Genomic DNA, 18571 nt, shown 5'->3' with positions numbered 1-18571 from the left:
TGATATATGTGTGTGAATAACTTGAAATTAGAACAGCACAAATAAAACAATGTAAAATAATAATAAGAATAATAATAATAATAATAATAATAATAATAATAATAATAATAATAATAATAATAATAATAATAATAATACAGTCCGGGGTATAATAGTTTTAAATAGGTTATTTTATTCTCTTATTTATCCTTTTTTATTATTGTATTAGAAATAAGTTATATAAATATTTTGTATATTCTCATTTTATTCCGTTGCCCTTCTCTTCCTATTGTAAAACTGATTTTTTTCATTAATTATTCTATTTGTGAATTAAATTATATAATTAAATGGTAAAGTGCACCGTTGATTTCTCTAAATAACAAAATGTTTGGTTACAGAATTAGCTTGGTTTTCATATAGTGAAACCAGCAAATATTTCCCCTCTGTATTTAACTGTATTTAATCACACTTTATATGATATGGCGATATAGAATATATGTGGACATTAACGAATCACAATGTTTTTTTAAATGCAAGTGTTCTAAATAAACACAAAAAATGTGCATGGAAGTGCATGGAAAAAAGCACCATTGTGGCATCAGTACTTGATGGATGTTGCGTTAGACTTTAGAGTTTTGGAAAATATCCGTGTCTGTTCATACGCACACACACACGCACACACGCACGCACACACACACACACACACACACACACACACACACACACACACACACACACACACACACACACACACACACACACACACACACACACACACACACACACACACACACACACACACACACACACACACACACACACACACACACGAAGAAGAAGAAGAAAGCTAACGTTGCTCCTGCTTCTAATTTTTAGACCACGTGATGGTGGGAGTGAGTGAAGGTTAAATTCTCTTTCAGAAAGCCAGCTCAATTCAACCTCTATAATAAAATTCATCCTCTTTATAGCGACATCTTCTATAGCACGGTGCGGTATAATACTTCTGTTTTTCAGAAATCCCCAAAAGGCACCCAGTGGTTTTGTACCTGAATCAACACAAAGGTAAGAGCGTTTTAATAACGTGCAGTAAAGACATTGCACAGGAACACATCAAAAGCTAACGGTTTAAGTCATTAAATGTACAATAGGTGATGGCAGCCTGATAGAGGTTGGAAGTGTTAGCCCAGCTCAGGCCTTGTGTACACATCAGCTAATCATCTTATAAGAGCGGCCTTTACAGCGGATTTGACACAGATTAAACCTTAATGATTTTTCTAATTAGATTATTTACATATAACTCTGCTCTACTCTGAGCTAAATTCATTTTGTTGTCTGATGATTAGCTGAGAATTTGAGCGATCGCAAAGAAAATAATGTTTGCAAGACCAGTTAATCAAAGAGTAGACAGAAACAACTCATTTGTATTGTCAGGACTTAATACAAAATAAAGTGATGTACAAGAGATGGACTGAAGTTGATGGCCTAGACATGGATGAAAAATTGACAGTATTTTTGGAGCCAATTTTGGTCTTGGACGTACAATCTACTGAATGGTCTGATTCGTGTAAACCATTTGAGACATCTAATATTTCTATGTTTATACTTAAAAGTGCATATATTAGATCTGTTTTCGTAATATAAAAATGTAATGAACTATATCGTATTGTTAGATTTGTATTATATTTTATGCATTTCATTTATGGCCTACAAACAAACATACAAGCATAGATACTACTACTACTACTACTACTACTACTACTACTACTACTACTAATAATAATAATAATAATAATAATAATAATAGTAATAATAATAATAATACATGTAGTACCATCCCTTAGATAAAATTACAGTAACTTAAAAATAAATGGACAAATTTTGGATACGCCTAATTTATCTGTAGTAGCTTATTTAAATAGTCGACTTGTCTTGACTTGACTTGAAAGGGCGCACGTGATATAGTTTAAGAAGCATCTTTTACTATTTCGTTTTATACACTTTACTTTTTTATGTCCCGTTTTCACACTTGAAATATATTTTGTCCAATTTGTGCATCGTTTTTTGTATAGTATCATTATATAGTAAAAAATGAAATACTGTTTTGTGAGAGGCAGATCCAAGCTGATACCCTTTATTTGCTCGTGTCAGCAGCAGAAATAAAGCCAAAGCTGCACTGGCCTGCCAGGTGATTTATCGATCTTTCATCGTTATGCCTCGAGCAATTTACCCCAAAACCGCAATCATATTTCACTGGAAATGTACAGGCGTTTAAAGCAAAATCCTCAATCAGTTCCAAATGAAATCCTGCGCGTTCATATACAAATAAGCAATGGCACAAAACAAAATCCACACCGCTCCAGTCAAAGCACAATATAATTAACAAATATATAGCTAGTATGTGTTTAAAAGATGATAGTCTCAGCTTAATCACATGCACCTAGGCCGGATGCGCCCTTGACCTTGAACTAGACCGCACAATCTTAAATAGAATTTAACTATCTGCATAATTCGATAACAGGTTTAATATCTCGTGAGTTTAAACTAAACATTTTTACTTTACACTTCATTCTCCAACACTTTGGTCTCTAATCGCCTTCTAATTTGAAGCTGCGATGTTGACTTAATAACCATCAACATTTGAGATTGGTGAAGAAGTAAGAATCCATGTCTTGCGCTAACTTTATTTCTGCAGAAGAGGTGTTTTGGTTGCACTAGACAGAGGAACAGTTTGAGGTCCACTTCTAGGTGTTATTATCGAGTGCGACGTCAGCGATGAGACATGAGAGGGAGGGGGAGAGCGCGTGAGAGAGCTCTGTAATTCACCCCTACTGTCTTAACAAATCAAGCTCTTCACTATAACCCCCTTTGTGTAATCTAAAGAAAACATTGTGTAGTGAGCACTCCTAAAAGCCACCAGTGCATCTGCTGTTGGGCCAAGAGGTTTTTTTTGGCTTTGTTTTTGTTTTAATCTCGGGGACATACCTCGTTTTTGGTGAACTGCACGTTTGCGCGAACCGTTACATCGCTTTGACGCAGGAGATGCTGAGCAGAAAGCTCGAGCATTAAGCGGGACGTAACTTCCTGCCGAATCGCACATAGGACTCGTTATTTCTGGACGGATATGGAGGAGGAATTCAGCACATAAGTAGCCGATTTAATGAGGTAATATTTATATCACAGTATTAAAGGGCACAAATTAATGTCGGCTGCTTTGGAGCACGTTAAATTAAACAAAATAGGAAAACTACAACCCAGATTTTGGAGTTCTTTGAGCTAATGGATTCGATGTAGCTGTTTCTATCCTGTTTCTTTTGTTATTTTAATCAAAAAAGATTTAAGGAAAAGTTCAATGGTTTTGATTCAGGAGTCAGAAAGCCCCTGGTACCAGAGCTGTAAGGCCTGTTCAGTGTTCATCCTCCAACTCAGCTGATGTGATCCAATGTGATGTCTAAAATACAAATCTAGACTAAATATAATATGAACATGACTTGGGTACCTCGTTATTTCTAACTGTTACAATTGTTTACATTTTTTAGAGTCCGAAAAAAAAAATGATGTGTAATTAATCCATAATCAATGTGTTTCTAATAAGAAAAATGTGATGCTCACTAAAAAGCCTAAAGCTTTAGAACAGTTTATAATTGCCCTGTTTTGTTCAAGATATCTATGAAATAGAATTGTTTAGTAGCTTTAGACATAGGCGAAATTTGGTTAAATGATTTTATTCATGATTTTATCTACGATTACAGGTGAACTCAACACTTTACATGAAGTGACTATAAGCAGCTGTGATTAATTAATTAGGTTTAAAATAAATAGCGTTACTTTATTTGAAACATTTGTTGTATGTTACATAATATTCCATGTAAAATGCGGACGGAGAGAAACTGGCCCTATATGCGGATTCTTTTGTTGTTGCTTATGTATCTAAACGCATGAATCGATTTACCCTGTTATAAAAATAATATATCTTTTCTAAAAGTTAGAAAGAAATACGATTTATGAAATTTCAGTCAACATTATGTTAACTATTTAAATCAGTTCAATTTTATGCGTTATTGATGGTGAAAAAAAGAAGCAGATATAACACTGCATGTTTATTACCGTTCCACAATGGAAAAATGTGATTCATGAATGAATTGTAAACATTTTTCATCAGCTTAACTTTTTTAGGTCTACAATGATTAACATTTAAATTAGTTTCCAGCTACCCACAGTAAAAAAAAAAAAAGTCCTGATTTTAATAGACCTAATTTGAGATTTTATTTTGAAATATATTTTCCCAAAATCATGACAAAGTTACTGAAAGTGGACTTGTAAAAACAATAATATACATTCACAAACCAAGCAGTCATATACTAATGACCAGCAAAATATGCAATCCATTTATCACATTGGATGGAACTTTGTTGCTTGGTTCTATTACAAATCTGTGTCCTGTTGAGCCTAAAACACAACACAAGGGATGAGATCTACAGAACTACAGTAGATGACAGGCCAGAGGGAAATTTATGAGAGCTGTCATAATAACATGCATCATACCTGTATTATTTATCCAAAGCAAGACCTGAAACAAAAGCCTCAAATGTACCAAAAATCATCTCCTGTTCTTGTCCATCACAAACATGGATCATTTCAGTTTTGCCAACCTACTATTCCAACAAAAATCAAGAACAAAATGGTATTGATAGCATTTTAGCACCTCAGAGAAAGCAGTGCATGCAAGTTTGGCCGACGCTCAGGACTTTGGACTATAGTTTTCCAAATCCAGTCCACAGAAAGCAGTATCTTCCAAGAATAGTTTAGCAGATTATATGTCCAGAGTGACAGAGATATAAACACAGCTCTCGCTCACTGAGCTTAGTTAAACAGTGTAAGTGAAAGGCACGTTTTGGTCTGGAAAAGTCAATGGCTGACTTGCTGCAGCTTCACTGTGGCTGTCAGGCCTTATCTTTATTAGCCGCTGCAAATGTCTTCCCAAGTTTACATGGAATCCTGCTCCTCTCCTTTTATCTGAAGGGCGTGCACTCACACTGTTTATAGGTGTGAGATTAGAAGGAAAATGGGCATAGGGCTTCAGCACATAAGCAGTTGGCTATTTGGAAGAGGCAACGCAGAAACAACAGGCTATAGCGATAACGTCACTATTAACTGTACCTTTCATGTGATGTTTGTGTGTGAGCAGTGAAGGGTCGTGAGAGAGGGGGTTCAGATGGTGACCTCTGTTAATGGAATCAGCAGTGTTTAGGCCTCCTTACATAAAACTGTGCTGTAATGTTGGAAATATAAATATTTAGGCAGGCAATACTTTAAGAACGAATGGATCTAAACTTTTCCATGAAATTAAGAGTCCAGGTCATATTATGACATTTTCTTTTAAGAATGTAAATGTTAATCTGGTTTTTTTTAGCTTTTATGATGTGTACTGTATAATATCATCACACGCTCAAAGACAAAAATAGGAGCTGTACATCATCATGTTTACAACATCACAGGTACCCTTGTTTTAATTATTTGAAAAATCCTATTTTAAATAATAGTTACAAAAAATGTATTTAATAGTTAATATTTAAACATTGGCTAAATCCCATGTAAATATTTCATTCTATTATTATCATTTTATTTATATTATTCACTTTTATTAAAATGTTGAAATAAAATATAAATTTGATATAAACTATATATTTGATTTAAATATAAATTTTAAATTTACTCACAGCATTTAAATTGAGAGTAAATATAAAATTTATATTTATATAAAGAAATTAGTAAAAATAATCCACTAATGAAAAATATATTTTTTTAAATACAAAGTTTTATAATACTAAAAAAAAAAACCATTTTATTACATTTTAAAATTCTGTATGGGGTTTACATTTTGAAGTACTATAAATTATTTACTCAGTTTACCTTGACTTGTAAGTGACAATAATGGCTATGAAAAGATTTGGCCCTGTCATGCCATGATGAATCAGTTAAATATAGGGTACACAATGTTAAATCAGTTAAACAAACAATTTAAAACATTAGCTCATAGTGATGTTAATAGGTAGACCATTTAAAATGATTATTTATGCATTAAAAGCTATATAGTAGACTGTTGATGAACCATATATTACCTTCAGCTTTTTTTAAAATTTTATAATGCTTAATCAAATATATAAATTATAATCTTACTCACTTGGCACATTTCTTTTTACTTTTTCAGAGATGCTCCAAGAAAAGGCTTCAGCTGTGGTTGATGAATGTGTGACTGTGGCAGAGTCTGGTGAACTTGCTAATGACTCACATTCACATCTGGGCTTACCTGTGGCCCCAAGCATCCACCACAACAATGAAGTCGACCAGGTAACACAAGGCCTGACATTTTGGCACTCTTTAGACTGCCTTCTTAAACAGTGGAAAAATTGACATTATTTTGCTAAGAATGAGCAATAGTTTAAAAAACATGAGCATACTATTATTTGATATAAATTTGGTAATAAAGTAAGGGAACAAGTTTAAATTCCGGTTACATTTCATTTCCGATAAAAGTAAAGTAAAACCTATTTATTTTTAACACAATAATTTAAAAACCGAGTGCTCTCCTACTCTTTTTTTGTGTTCATAAAGAACATTGAGAACATCAAAGTAGTTCTTCATGAGAGGGAACTTTGGAAAAGGTTCCATGAGGCAGGAACAGAGATGATCATCACTAAAGCAGGCAGGTGAGTGAGATTCCCTTTACTAGAGTTACGAAAAAAGGAATTTGAAAGAAATATTATAATTAACTTGCTGTCTATTGGTAATAATAATAATAATAATAATAATAATAATAATAATCATCCTTATTTATTTATTTTGAATATAAATATTAAAACCATTCATTTCATCAATAAAGTATGAATTCATTTTGATTCTACAAACATAACGCAAGGGAAAATTCCTATATCCATGAATGTTTAATTGAAAACACCAATGGCTGCCTTGTGTTAGATTTAATGCACAGCATGGATTAGGTGCAGGAGCTTGAGCATTAAGCTGAGAATGAGTCAATGGTTTCTGACAGTTACAGCCTGCCATTACTCAATGTTTCTATATGGAAAATGTATAAGGTCACCACAAATTTTCTTTTATGCTATAACCTTGTGAAAAATAGGCCCTTCCTTATCCAGCTGATAGCATGCACAACAATTCTTCTTTGATGAACTGTTCAGTGCACAGCACAAGACTGCAAGGAAGAGGATTCTCAGGATTCTATTATTTTATTCACAAATGGATAAAATAACAACAGTTGGTTTGATGAATTAAGACAAATGTTTGTGTTTTTTTTCTGATGAAGAACTAGTTTGTTTAAACAAAAAAAAACACACCAAAAACCCACCAAAAACCTTCTATGATCTAATACATAAACTGGGACTGATTTTATGCAGTAGTTCTCATCATAGTGTTAAGTTACCAAGAGTGTCTGCGCTGTGTCTGCGCTGTGTAAACTTTTGCTTTATTGGCTCATGCTGGCACTTTCTGTACATTAACAATAAGTATTGCACGGAAGGCCACAGCGGACGGATGATACAGTTACAGTATGAGTTATGTACACCAGCATGCAGTGCAATCTTCAATAAATAGAAAATGTTACATCTACATTAAATGATACATATTAAATGTACACTTTTGTTAGATACAAATAAAGAAGGAAGATAAAAAAGATCTAACAGGGGACGGTGATGCAATGTGAACTGCATGACACTAGTTTTAATGACAATGAACTCTTCACAATATATTGTTGACTAAACTAATTGATTGTTGACTGCAGGTCAAGCTAAGTTAAATATTTCCAAAACAAGCTGTATAAATTCGAGGCGTGATAGATTGTTGATCATTTTTGTTCAGTCTTGTTCAATACTGCATCTTTATGGCAACATTAACATTTTAACCAGAATGAGATAATGTGTTTTTGTTAGGGGGAGAAAAGCCGTTGATAAATGCTAAAACATCTGTTAAGCAAATCAGTTAGCTTAAACAGCAATTTCAATAGTGCAAACAGATCACTATTTGTACTTATTAATTCTATTATACTATTGAACATTTTATATGATATTTATCAGCAATACATTATTTAATATTTTAGATAATGGCTTGTTAAACAGGGTGATGCTTATTTCTGAATAAAGGCATGTGCCTCATGTATGAATACAAAAATTTCAGTAAATTGAAATAAGATATTTTTCTATGGTGTAAAATTGAAAAATACAGAATAATAATGAATCAGTAACTGAGAAAGCAGTACACACCCTTAGAGTGTCTATCCTACACAGCTGAACTCTGGAAGAACTCATCAGAGTGATTGTGAGTGGCTTGTTATTGGATGAGCATGTCCAAGACTCCACCGTGTTCATGGCTGTTGAGAGTGAGAGCAGCCGGTCGGTGTGAGCAATCTCATTGTACACACGCCGTCATTGAGCATGCTTGGGGCACTGATCAGTGTCTCCCAGGCTCCAATGGGCCCCAGTGCTCCATCATCCCCATCTTTTTGATCTTTGCTTTCTTGCCGCTTCCCACAGACAGGATGGATCGCTGGCAGAGCAGACGTGTAAGAGAAAGAGAGAGAGGGAACATGGTAAAAGAAACAGCTGGCAGTATGCGTATGCTGACACAGTCCTTATCCTTTCCAATTCCACACATACAGTACACATTCTCATGTTGAGTTCAGAAGACACATCCATGAAGAAACATTACGCTAATGAGAAAATTATAAATATTAATAAATACTTTTTGAATATGTTTTGCTACATTTGGAAATTGTAATATATGAACGCTTGCCCTTGGTTGTTTAAAGCAAGCAGCATGACCAAATAAAAAATATTTAATTCTAGGATAAACTAGACCCAATTAGCATTCCGTATAAAGTGACACAAAACATTCTTAGAAAGGAACACAAAAAATATATAAAGAAATTACATAAAATAAAATAAAATTATGTTTATGGAGTCATCAAGACAGGGAAAAGACACTGGTATCAACTAGCACAAACTTACATGGAGCTCTGTTTCCGATCACCCTACAGCTTAAAGTGCCTCTCTGGGATTACCCCATCCAGCTTGATATCCATGATTGGATTTCAGCTCTGGAATAGACAGTGATCTTACCTCACTGTGTTCACAACTCTCGCTCTGGGTATTAGAGCTAATGTTATCTTGGCTGCCCTTCACATGCCACTCTTTAGCCATGGGCCTTTGATGCTTTAGTCCTGCACACTAAGTTGAGAGCTTGCACTTTTGCGGCCATTTATTTAGAATATGGAGACAGTTATAAATGTATGACTGCTGCTTGAACCTGTTGTCAGAAGAAGCCCCAGATAAACTGATGCTGGATGTTTTGGAGGCCAGTGACATGTGTGCTATATAAACTGCTGTCCATTCTGAACCGCCATTAAAAAGCACTTAAGGTTTATATGGGCACTAGTTTCTTTTGCATCTTACTTTGTCACACATGGGTTGAAATAAGGGTTTTTATTTCAAGATGGGTCATGGAAGGTAGCTTTACTGATGTATTTTATGACTGGTATGTCTGGTATATTAACATGTCCTGTCTATCCTGGCTTTCCTTGTGTTGCTCCCATAATTCACAGCACCAGTATACCAACAGATTATATGTGTAACTGTGAGATTTAATAACATTATGTGTCCTAGAAGTTGAGCTGCTATTTGATCGTTCTGCTTATTCCCCTATAAAACTCTTACTCTGAGGTTCTTACACACAAGGGTCATTTGGCTAAACCAAAGATTCATTACGTACTGCTCAAGAGACACCTCTGAGAATCAGTGATTTATATATGATTATTCAAAGATAAAAATCTGTTCCTGAGAGTATTCATAGGATAGTATTTTATCTAGGCAAACAGAATAGCTAAGTAAATCTGCATGATTGTGTAAAAAAACACAAGCATGAGTTTGCATTGTTTATGCTATAATTTTCTCAAAATTATAAACAAAACAAAAAATCCCATGTTTTTGCTTTGTCAAGGCGGATGTTCCCTAGCTACAAAGTAAAAGTCACAGGGATGAATCCAAAAACAAAGTACATCCTCCTAATCGATATTGTTCCAGCTGATGATCATCGTTACAAGTTCTGCGATAACAAGTGGTAAGTCAAGGGCCTTGCTGCATCCTTATTTTTACTCCCTATCACCACACATACTGGCTTGAAATTAAGAAAAGTGTAATTCAATGCTAATTCCAGTTCAGATTTTTAGTACTGTAAACTGTTCTAGAAATGTAAACTTTAAAACAGACTGGACTGTAGCTTGCACCTCAAGGCAACTGATTTCATTAACTAGTTTGCAAGGCTGCAGATTAGCACATATAATCCTGTGTTAAGATGTCTAAATTATTTATGTGTTTATCCTCTTGCCTTTGAAGAAAGAACCCGGCATAAATCTCCTCTGTGCGCACATCTGCAATTTTTGCATGAGTAGATCCATCAGTCTATATCAGATCTGTCTTCAGCAGGGGGCTTGATCGTGGCACATCTGGTTTTTGTCACCTCTACAGTAGTGTCACCATTACTTAATTATAAAGTAAAATCAGTGCATTACAACTGAGCTGATCCTATAAAACATTTCTGTATTAGAATCTGGAGTGAAACACTCATTATGGGTACACTGATGACCAAAAAACTATTGATACACTGCTTAATGCTAGCTGTTACTGGGAATTGTCATTAGCACACAGTTAATTATTCCAAGTTGCTGGAAAGCTGCCTGCCAAAATCAACAGGCTAAGAACAACAGGGTAATACATGTTGTCCTCTGTGTGACCCTGAGCCTCTGGCAGTGCCACCAAAGCAAACCATGAAATGTATTAACAACTGGCCCCATTGAATGTATAAAATACAGAACACTCAAAAACAAAAGCATTCTTTTCCATAAACTGTGCATTCCTTTAAGAGAACCCACATTTTATGACCAATTTTTAGTGATGTGCAGGATAGACTGGGATTTCAGTCGCTGCCAATGTAGGTTCTGGACTTCTTCAGCGACACCTTAAGGGTGCATAATTAACAATGATGTTACATTCAAAGCAGCCACCCCTGGTCTTGATGAATTATTCCTCTAATACTGTGGATACAAGCGTGACTATGGCATATCTATAATGCTGTTCTGAATATTAAACTTCCTCTGGCAGCCTCTAAGCTGTGTGACATTGAAAAATCGCTTTTTGCTCTGAAGACAGTGTGGTTGTGGTATATTTCATGTGAAGCAGTGGGTCATTTGAAAGCCACAGCTCTGTGATTTTGTAAAAAGTGCAGATAGAATCTCTCATTTCTATAGGATGGTGGCTGGAAAAGCAGAACCAGCCATGCCTGGGCGGCTCTACGTCCACCCTGACTCTCCTGCAACAGGAGCTCATTGGATGAGGCAGCTGGTCTCGTTTCAGAAGCTAAAATTAACAAATAACCACCTGGATCCTTTTGGACATGTAAGTGTTTTCTAAAATGTGCATTATTATTGCACATTAGTACACTATTATAATGAAACATACTTTATATAAAACACATCCATCAAGCAAGATCCCTTGATCATACAAAGATTTGTTGCAATATTTAAGCTTACAGATGTGAAAATTAGAGTATCTGTATGTATCTTGAAGTTAAATGTAATATTTCTCCAAGTATTTCTATACTATGATATAAACAACTGAACTGCCATAAACAATAAATGATTTCATCTTTCACAGAATTAACACCCATTTAAAGTATTTTCTAATAATTTTCAATTCCTGAGCTAATTTCTTACATTATTTCTTAAAGGCTTGGTTTGTCTCCTCAAGAGTAATGGCAATTAGCATTAACATTCACATCTTATATTGAGTAGCTAAAAATTTCACCCACTGTTTTATTAACAAAAGAACATTTGTCTAAAAGATGAGAGTTTAGAAATAAGCCATGAGAGGGCATGTTTTGTGCTGTATCACAGGTAAGGGTGTTTAGGCACAATATGAAGAGAAGCACCAGTATTTTTCCTGTGGTTACGGGAGAAGACACTGTTGGGTATAGTAGACCCAAGTAGTGAAAAAAGAAGAAGACACAAGTAGTGATAAGTGGTCTTAAAATTTGTGTCTAATCAACACAACTGACAGAACATTACCAGTTTAGACAAAAAAAAAATAATGAATTTAGCCTACAACCTCAAAACTACTGTAGCTCTATGATTGCAGAAAAAAAAGACTGAACAAGGGTATTTCATACAAATCTGATATAATAGTTAAATCCAGAGCAGAACAGAGGTGTTTTGAGTGTGACCATGGCAGTGCTGCCCAGAGGGCCCTTGGGATAGCTTGTCTGAAGTCATCACATCAGAAGCAAGCTCATTAGATTCATAACCTGTCGAATTCATGCAGGCTTGGTCTGTCAGGATTAGTTGAATGACTTGGAAGTGATAAGGGAGAGTAATTATGCCCATAAGAGGCTTATAAGCTCTAGTGATGCCCACACCAGCAGAGATATTATGGGTAACAGGGAGATTGTCATACTGGGAGGCACTGCAATCAAACTACAGAGTACACAATCAAACAAGACCACACCAGATTCACTGCAGGACTCTGACAAATCAAGAAATAGAATATAAACAGGAAATAAACTTTCAACAATTATTAACACCTTTGGAAACATGTAATATATTGTAAGTACACTTGTAGTTTAGCAGCATATTCAGTCCCCTCCAATATGCACTTACTCTACAATGAAGACATTTGGGTTTGAGATCAAAAGATGAATATGATACGACCGACATGAATTTCAGCTTTAATTTCCTGATATTTACATCAATATGTGACCACCCAATTTTTATGTGATCAAAATGATTATCTTTTATATTCTTCTTTTCTGGTTCTTTTCCAGGCTGATGCCGTAGTTTCTCAGTTATTGTTCATTTTTATCCTTTCTCCCTTCAGTTTTCCCTTCATAATTATAATGCATGTTCAATTAGGTTAGAGTCTGGTGATTGACTTGACCAGTCTAAAACCTTCCAGTTCTTTACAATGATGAGGTCCTTTGTTCTGCTGGCACAGTCTTTTGGGCCATTGTCTTGCTGCATGATGTAGTTCGTTTCAATTAGAGTGCAATAATTTCTCTGTAAATTGCACCCTATATATTACATTAATAACAATTTTGAGTACTTTTTCTGTACTAGCAAATTTAAACCTGGCATTCTAAACTACTGATGAGAAATGACTTACATCTTGTGATATGACCTCTATTATATATCTCCCAAACTCATCTTTGAATTGTGTACTGTGATAACTTTAATCCTGCCCTGTTATTGCTTAAGCAATTGAGCTGATCAAGTTACCTTCTTTTCTCAGCTTCAGAATTGCTTGATTTTCTCCAACAGACAGCTCTCTCTTCTTCATGTTGGTTTATCCTACACTGTTTATGCAGTCCTCACATTGTTTAAACAAACAATCTAACAGGTCACACCTAAGCAACATGCAAAACCTGAGAGATAACTTTATCTTTATCATCACAAAATAACACCAAGTCAGTTAAACATCAGGGTTATCAATCTGTCCAAAGTGTTTGTAAATCAGTTTCAACTGCTTTGGTACTGCTTTTGCAACAACTCGTGCACTTGAGAGGCAAAAAAACCTCCCCGCAAAGGGAATGATTTTAAAGTAGGTGGCCTTTCTGATTTGTTTGTAGCTTTGTGTTTTGTTGGGGCCCTTGTCACTACTTGTAGCATGAGCAATAGCAGAACCCAGTCAGGTTGCACAGGTAGTCCAGCTCATCCAGCATGGTACATCCCTGTATGTCGTTGCAAAGGGGATTTCTGTGTCTCCCAGAACAGTTCTAGGAGCATGGAGGAGATAACAGGAAATGGTTATTACTCAATTTGTACAGTGCCATAGAAGCACAAAAACCCACCTGCAGGACTGCTATCTACTACTTTGTGCGAGGAAGGAGGAGGAACAGGTGGAGCCCTGCCAGAGCCCAACAAAATAACCTTCAAGCAAGCTACTTGCATGTGTGTTTCTGACCAAACTGAAGTCAGAAACAGACTTCATGAGGGTGGCTTAGTGGGATCTGTGCTCAATACCTAGCACTGTGCAGCTCAGAGATCACCAGAATTGGCAGGTCGGTCACTGACGCTCTGTTCTCTTCATGGATCAGAGCAGGGTCACACTGAGCACATGTGACAGATGTGAAAGATGCTGGAGATGCTGTGGGGAACATTATACTGCCTGCAACATCTGGTTTAGCAGTGGGTCAGTGATGGTCTGGGGAGGAATATTCTTGCACAGACCTCCACATGCTAGCCAATGGTATCCTTCGTTGGTGCAGTGAGCCCTGTCTTCCTCCTGGTGCATAACAATGCCTGGTCTCAAGTGGCCAGAGAATGCATATAGTTTTTGGATAATGAAGGCATTGATGGTATGCCTGATTATTGTCTTGTATTCATCTTTTGAAGTCAAACCCAAACATATTCACTGGGTAGCAAAAACAAAATAATTGGTCTTGCCATTTAAATACATTCAAAAGTAATTCTGTAATTCAAGCACTTGTACAAGTACAAATACAAAATGAAAACTTGCAGTCATAAGAAAACAGAAGGCATAATCAAAGAGTTTGGTCAATCCAAGTCTGTCTCTGCATCACATATTGCAACTTATATCACTTCAAATCAGCCAGCCAGCCTGTCTGCATTCATCCACAGACACGCATGAACCATTAAACTGGTGGCTATTGTCTGCATTTGCAAGAGTGCATTTGTGGGCAGTGGGACATTCAGGTTGACCTAAGACGGCTTTCTACCCAGTTTGTGACTCATCTGCAGGGAGAAGCTCAGGGTGTCAGTGTAATAAAAGGGACGACTTTGATGCTCATTGGCCCTGACACAGCTGTGCTGTGGTTGACCCTGAACTAACGCTCCAATGAGCATCCAACAAACAGCCCCTCTAAGCAGACTGGTGCCAGAACAGCCTTCCATCTTCCACACACACTCATTAATTGGATTACATACAATGCAACCTACTGCAAACAGCCAGGACATTCATTAATAAAGTTCTTATCTAATCTGATCTTATAGAATTAATATATTAAAATATAAGAAAAGAAATTACATTGCTTGCAAATACTCCCACCTATATACAGTATGTAGATTTGAATGCTTTTTTCTCTTTATTGAACATAAGGAGGTCAATTTTGTGTGTTAGTATATTTTCTACATTCTTTGCCACTGTACCTGACATGGATTGTAGAATTTGACACGGATGAATCCTGGATAAAAAATGATTAAATGGTTGTGCCACAGATAACTGATGATTATTTTAACGACTATTCCAAATCACTGTGGCTTCTATTTACAACAAAATACTATTAATGGAAATGGTATTTGGAATAGACATGACATAATGTATTTCTACTCTCAGATCATACTGAACTCTATGCACAAATACCAGCCAAGGTTGCACATCGTCAAAGCTGATGAGAACAACGCCTTTGGTTCTAAGAACACGGCCTACTGCACCCATGTGTTTCATGAAACCTCATTTATCTCTGTGACATCCTATCAAAACCATAAGGTAAATACTAGGTCACAACAATTTATGCACTTGAAGATTACTCGATTTGATGTATAATTACCTGAAAAAAGACACATAAGCCTAAAGTGTCCTTGTTTTTAGATTACCCAGCTGAAGATCGAAAATAATCCCTTTGCCAAAGGTTTTCGTGGTAGTGATGAAGGAGACCTCCGAGTGTCCAGACTACAAGGGTGTGTACAGTAAAAAATAATTTAAAAAGACATATTTTTACATACCAGTAGATAAAATGTAGCAAATAAAACTTTATGAATATGTTTCTGAAACTGAGAACATATTTCCAGGAAAGACTACCCAGTGATTTCCAAAAACATGGCACGGCAACGGCTCATCACATCACATACCCATCTGGCTGGAAAGTTAGGTGCAGGGGTATTGAGTGGTCATTCGCAGGTCCACTCTCATTATCAGTATGATGGTGGCGTTGCCTTGTCCAGTTCTGACCCTCAGGATCCTCTATCCAACCCATTTCCTTCTGGCAGAGAGTCCAGTCTGCTTTACCATTGCTTCAAGCATAGAGGTATTACAGTAAAGTTTTTGGTTAAAATCTGTCTTTATCAGTATGGACATACAGTATATTTGACTAACAGTTTATAGCCAAGTTCTTCCAAACACTAATTGACTTCTTTTTATGTTTCTTAACTGCCCCATTCCTAGATAACAACAGGCATTTAGAGCATGGCTGCAAGCGGCCCTACCTTGACACAGCACCCTCAGCAGTTTCAGAGGACCACTACTTCTGCTCCCCTTCTTCCTATGAGCCTTCTTTTCTGTCTCACCCCTACTCTGGTGAAGCTTTGGGCTCTAGAGAGGCCTGCATGTATGGAAGTATGGATGGTGAGGCAGGAGCTGTAAGTGTAGCTAATTCTGAGGACATGCCTCCACCCTCTCTGAACTGCAACATGTGGGCATCAGTGCAGCCCTATCCTCGTTATGGTATACAGACCGTTGAGGCTGTGCCCTACCAGCCCTTCAGTGCCCACTTAGCGGGCACAGCCACGACTGCCTCCATCGTCTCTCATCACTCAGCGTCTATGCAACGGCCACAGCCTGCACCTCAGGTTCCAGACCTGGTGTCTTTTGGAACACAGCAGACTTTGCCACCTGTACCATCTTCTTCTTCCTCCTCTTCCTCATCTGGTGCTTCCTCATGTGAAAGATCAGCCCATCTGCCACTGTACCACAGGAAGCCAGGGTCCCCTCTGAGAGTCCACAGGGATTTCTCAGCCTACCCGACCCAAAGCCCTGCATCATCGAGAGAGTCTGTGTACCAGTATCAGGGCCTCAGCAGCATAGGGTCCCACTGGACTGACAGCTAAGATGAGATGCACCAGTGTATTGTTTTGTCTGATGTTTGCCTGTCACCTTAGAGTCTCACACACTGTCTCTAAGGACCCCAAAGAGATTATTTTTCTATAAAGCCATATTCACGAATTGCAAAGTTAATATGCAAGTGACATACTGAAATAATAAGTGCAGGATTTGTAAATATACACCACTGTAAAAAAAAAAAAAAAGACACCAGTCATACTGTATTTAATTGTGTTATGAAAATAAAGTATAAACACATACACTTTAGACAATATACACCAGACAATATGATTGGTTTTACTTTTAAAGTATTTGGGGAATAAAATCTGAATTAATAAACAACAAGTAATACTCCATAAAGCAATTTCTCCATAAACCTCCCTTGGTATTTGATCTCCATTTTTCAAATGCATGGCATTCTGTATTTTATATTTTGTTATATATTAATGCCAGAAGTTGCAGATCATGCAGACATATAAGTAAATGATCATATCTTGCTTTACAGCCTCTGGCAAATGATTGGAAACCTATGAAGGTGTATACTGCTAGCTTTACTTTAAAATAACATTATCTACAGTATATGGACCTACAACAAAATGGCTTTTATATTATTTAAAATACTGATTTCAAACGATTCAGTGGAAATTCTACACTTTTGAAGAGTAATGTGTAGAGCGCATAAAGCATTTATTTGCTCTATATCAGTGTCATATTTATTTGTGTAGTATGTATGTGTACAATTACATTGGAGGTAACCATGCATAAGCACTGAACTGAATGCACGAAGAGACCATTAATTAGCTTAAGGATTTTCAAAATATCAGTGCCAATGGTGAGTTAAAGCACAGAATTTCTATTCTATAAGATGTCAGGAGACATAAGGGGTTAATGAATTTAACAATGTGAGATATTACAATATGTTTTTGGACAGCTGAGATATTACAATAAGTTTTTAGCACAAAGTCAGTTCCACTCTGAGTGGGGTATCATCATTTGGCTTAGATAACTATGAAGATGCTTAGGTAACTAATAAGAATTTCCCTTAGAGTCCTAATTACAGCAAATAAGAAAATAAACAAATAAATTAATTTAACCACAGATTCCAAACCTACTAGATAGGATATGTTCTTTATCTCACTGAGACTAAATTCTGTGTACTACAAATTACTATGCAAAAATATGTTGTGGACTATATTTCATATTTCAGAAGCACTAGTGAGTCTGTAGCACAATTCACAAAACTAACAATTTTCTTGGTTCTTCATATGTACTTTGAGCTAAATATGTTTATGTTAATGTGGCTCTAAATGAGCTTTATTCTGAATCATGCTCTGATATGGGTCCATACAGAATTTAAGATCTGTGTGCTGAGAGCACTGAATTTTAGTTCTGATTATGGCATTAAACTCAATCCTACATCGTACACTTAAAGTAACTGGACATCAGAGAGGGTCAGAACAACCAGATGGAGCCTTTAAGAGTGATCTTTAAGCCAAGAAAAGAGAAGAACAGAGAACTGTTAAGAAGTCCAAGACCAAAGACCCAAAGGACTGAGCCCTTACAAGACTGAAAATGTAAAACAGCAGGCAAAAGGCCATAACACAAACTCAAAAAGGATGAACCAGATCTTGGTAAGCCTGCTTACCGCTCATTAAGAAAAAAGGATGTATCTGAAAACCATATGTTGGTCTGGGGATCTACAT

The 18571-nt window shown here is 36.3% G+C and overlaps 1 protein-coding gene across 1 annotated transcript; it reads left to right on the top strand.

The window, feature by feature from the left end:
* The first annotated feature begins 2864 nt into the window (after nucleotides 1-2864).
* On the top strand, nucleotides 2865-18508 carry tbx4 (T-box transcription factor 4). The gene is made up of 9 exons (XM_047820297.1): nucleotides 2865-3141; nucleotides 6188-6327; nucleotides 6592-6686; nucleotides 9985-10104; nucleotides 11291-11438; nucleotides 15387-15539; nucleotides 15642-15730; nucleotides 15842-16077; nucleotides 16215-18508. Exons 2-9 carry the CDS (start codon nucleotides 6190-6192, stop codon nucleotides 16874-16876), a joined length of 1641 nt encoding a protein of 546 aa, XP_047676253.1. The 5' UTR covers nucleotides 2865-3141; nucleotides 6188-6189; the 3' UTR covers nucleotides 16877-18508.
* Nucleotides 18509-18571: the final 63 nt, after the last annotated feature.

The sequence above is a fragment of the Tachysurus fulvidraco genome, chromosome 11 (genome assembly GCF_022655615.1).
Source record: "Tachysurus fulvidraco isolate hzauxx_2018 chromosome 11, HZAU_PFXX_2.0, whole genome shotgun sequence".
NCBI classification, from domain to species: Eukaryota; Metazoa; Chordata; class Actinopteri; order Siluriformes; family Bagridae; genus Tachysurus; species Tachysurus fulvidraco.
Note: the sequence above shows the minus strand (reverse complement) of the source record. Positions and strands in the feature narration are given on the sequence as shown.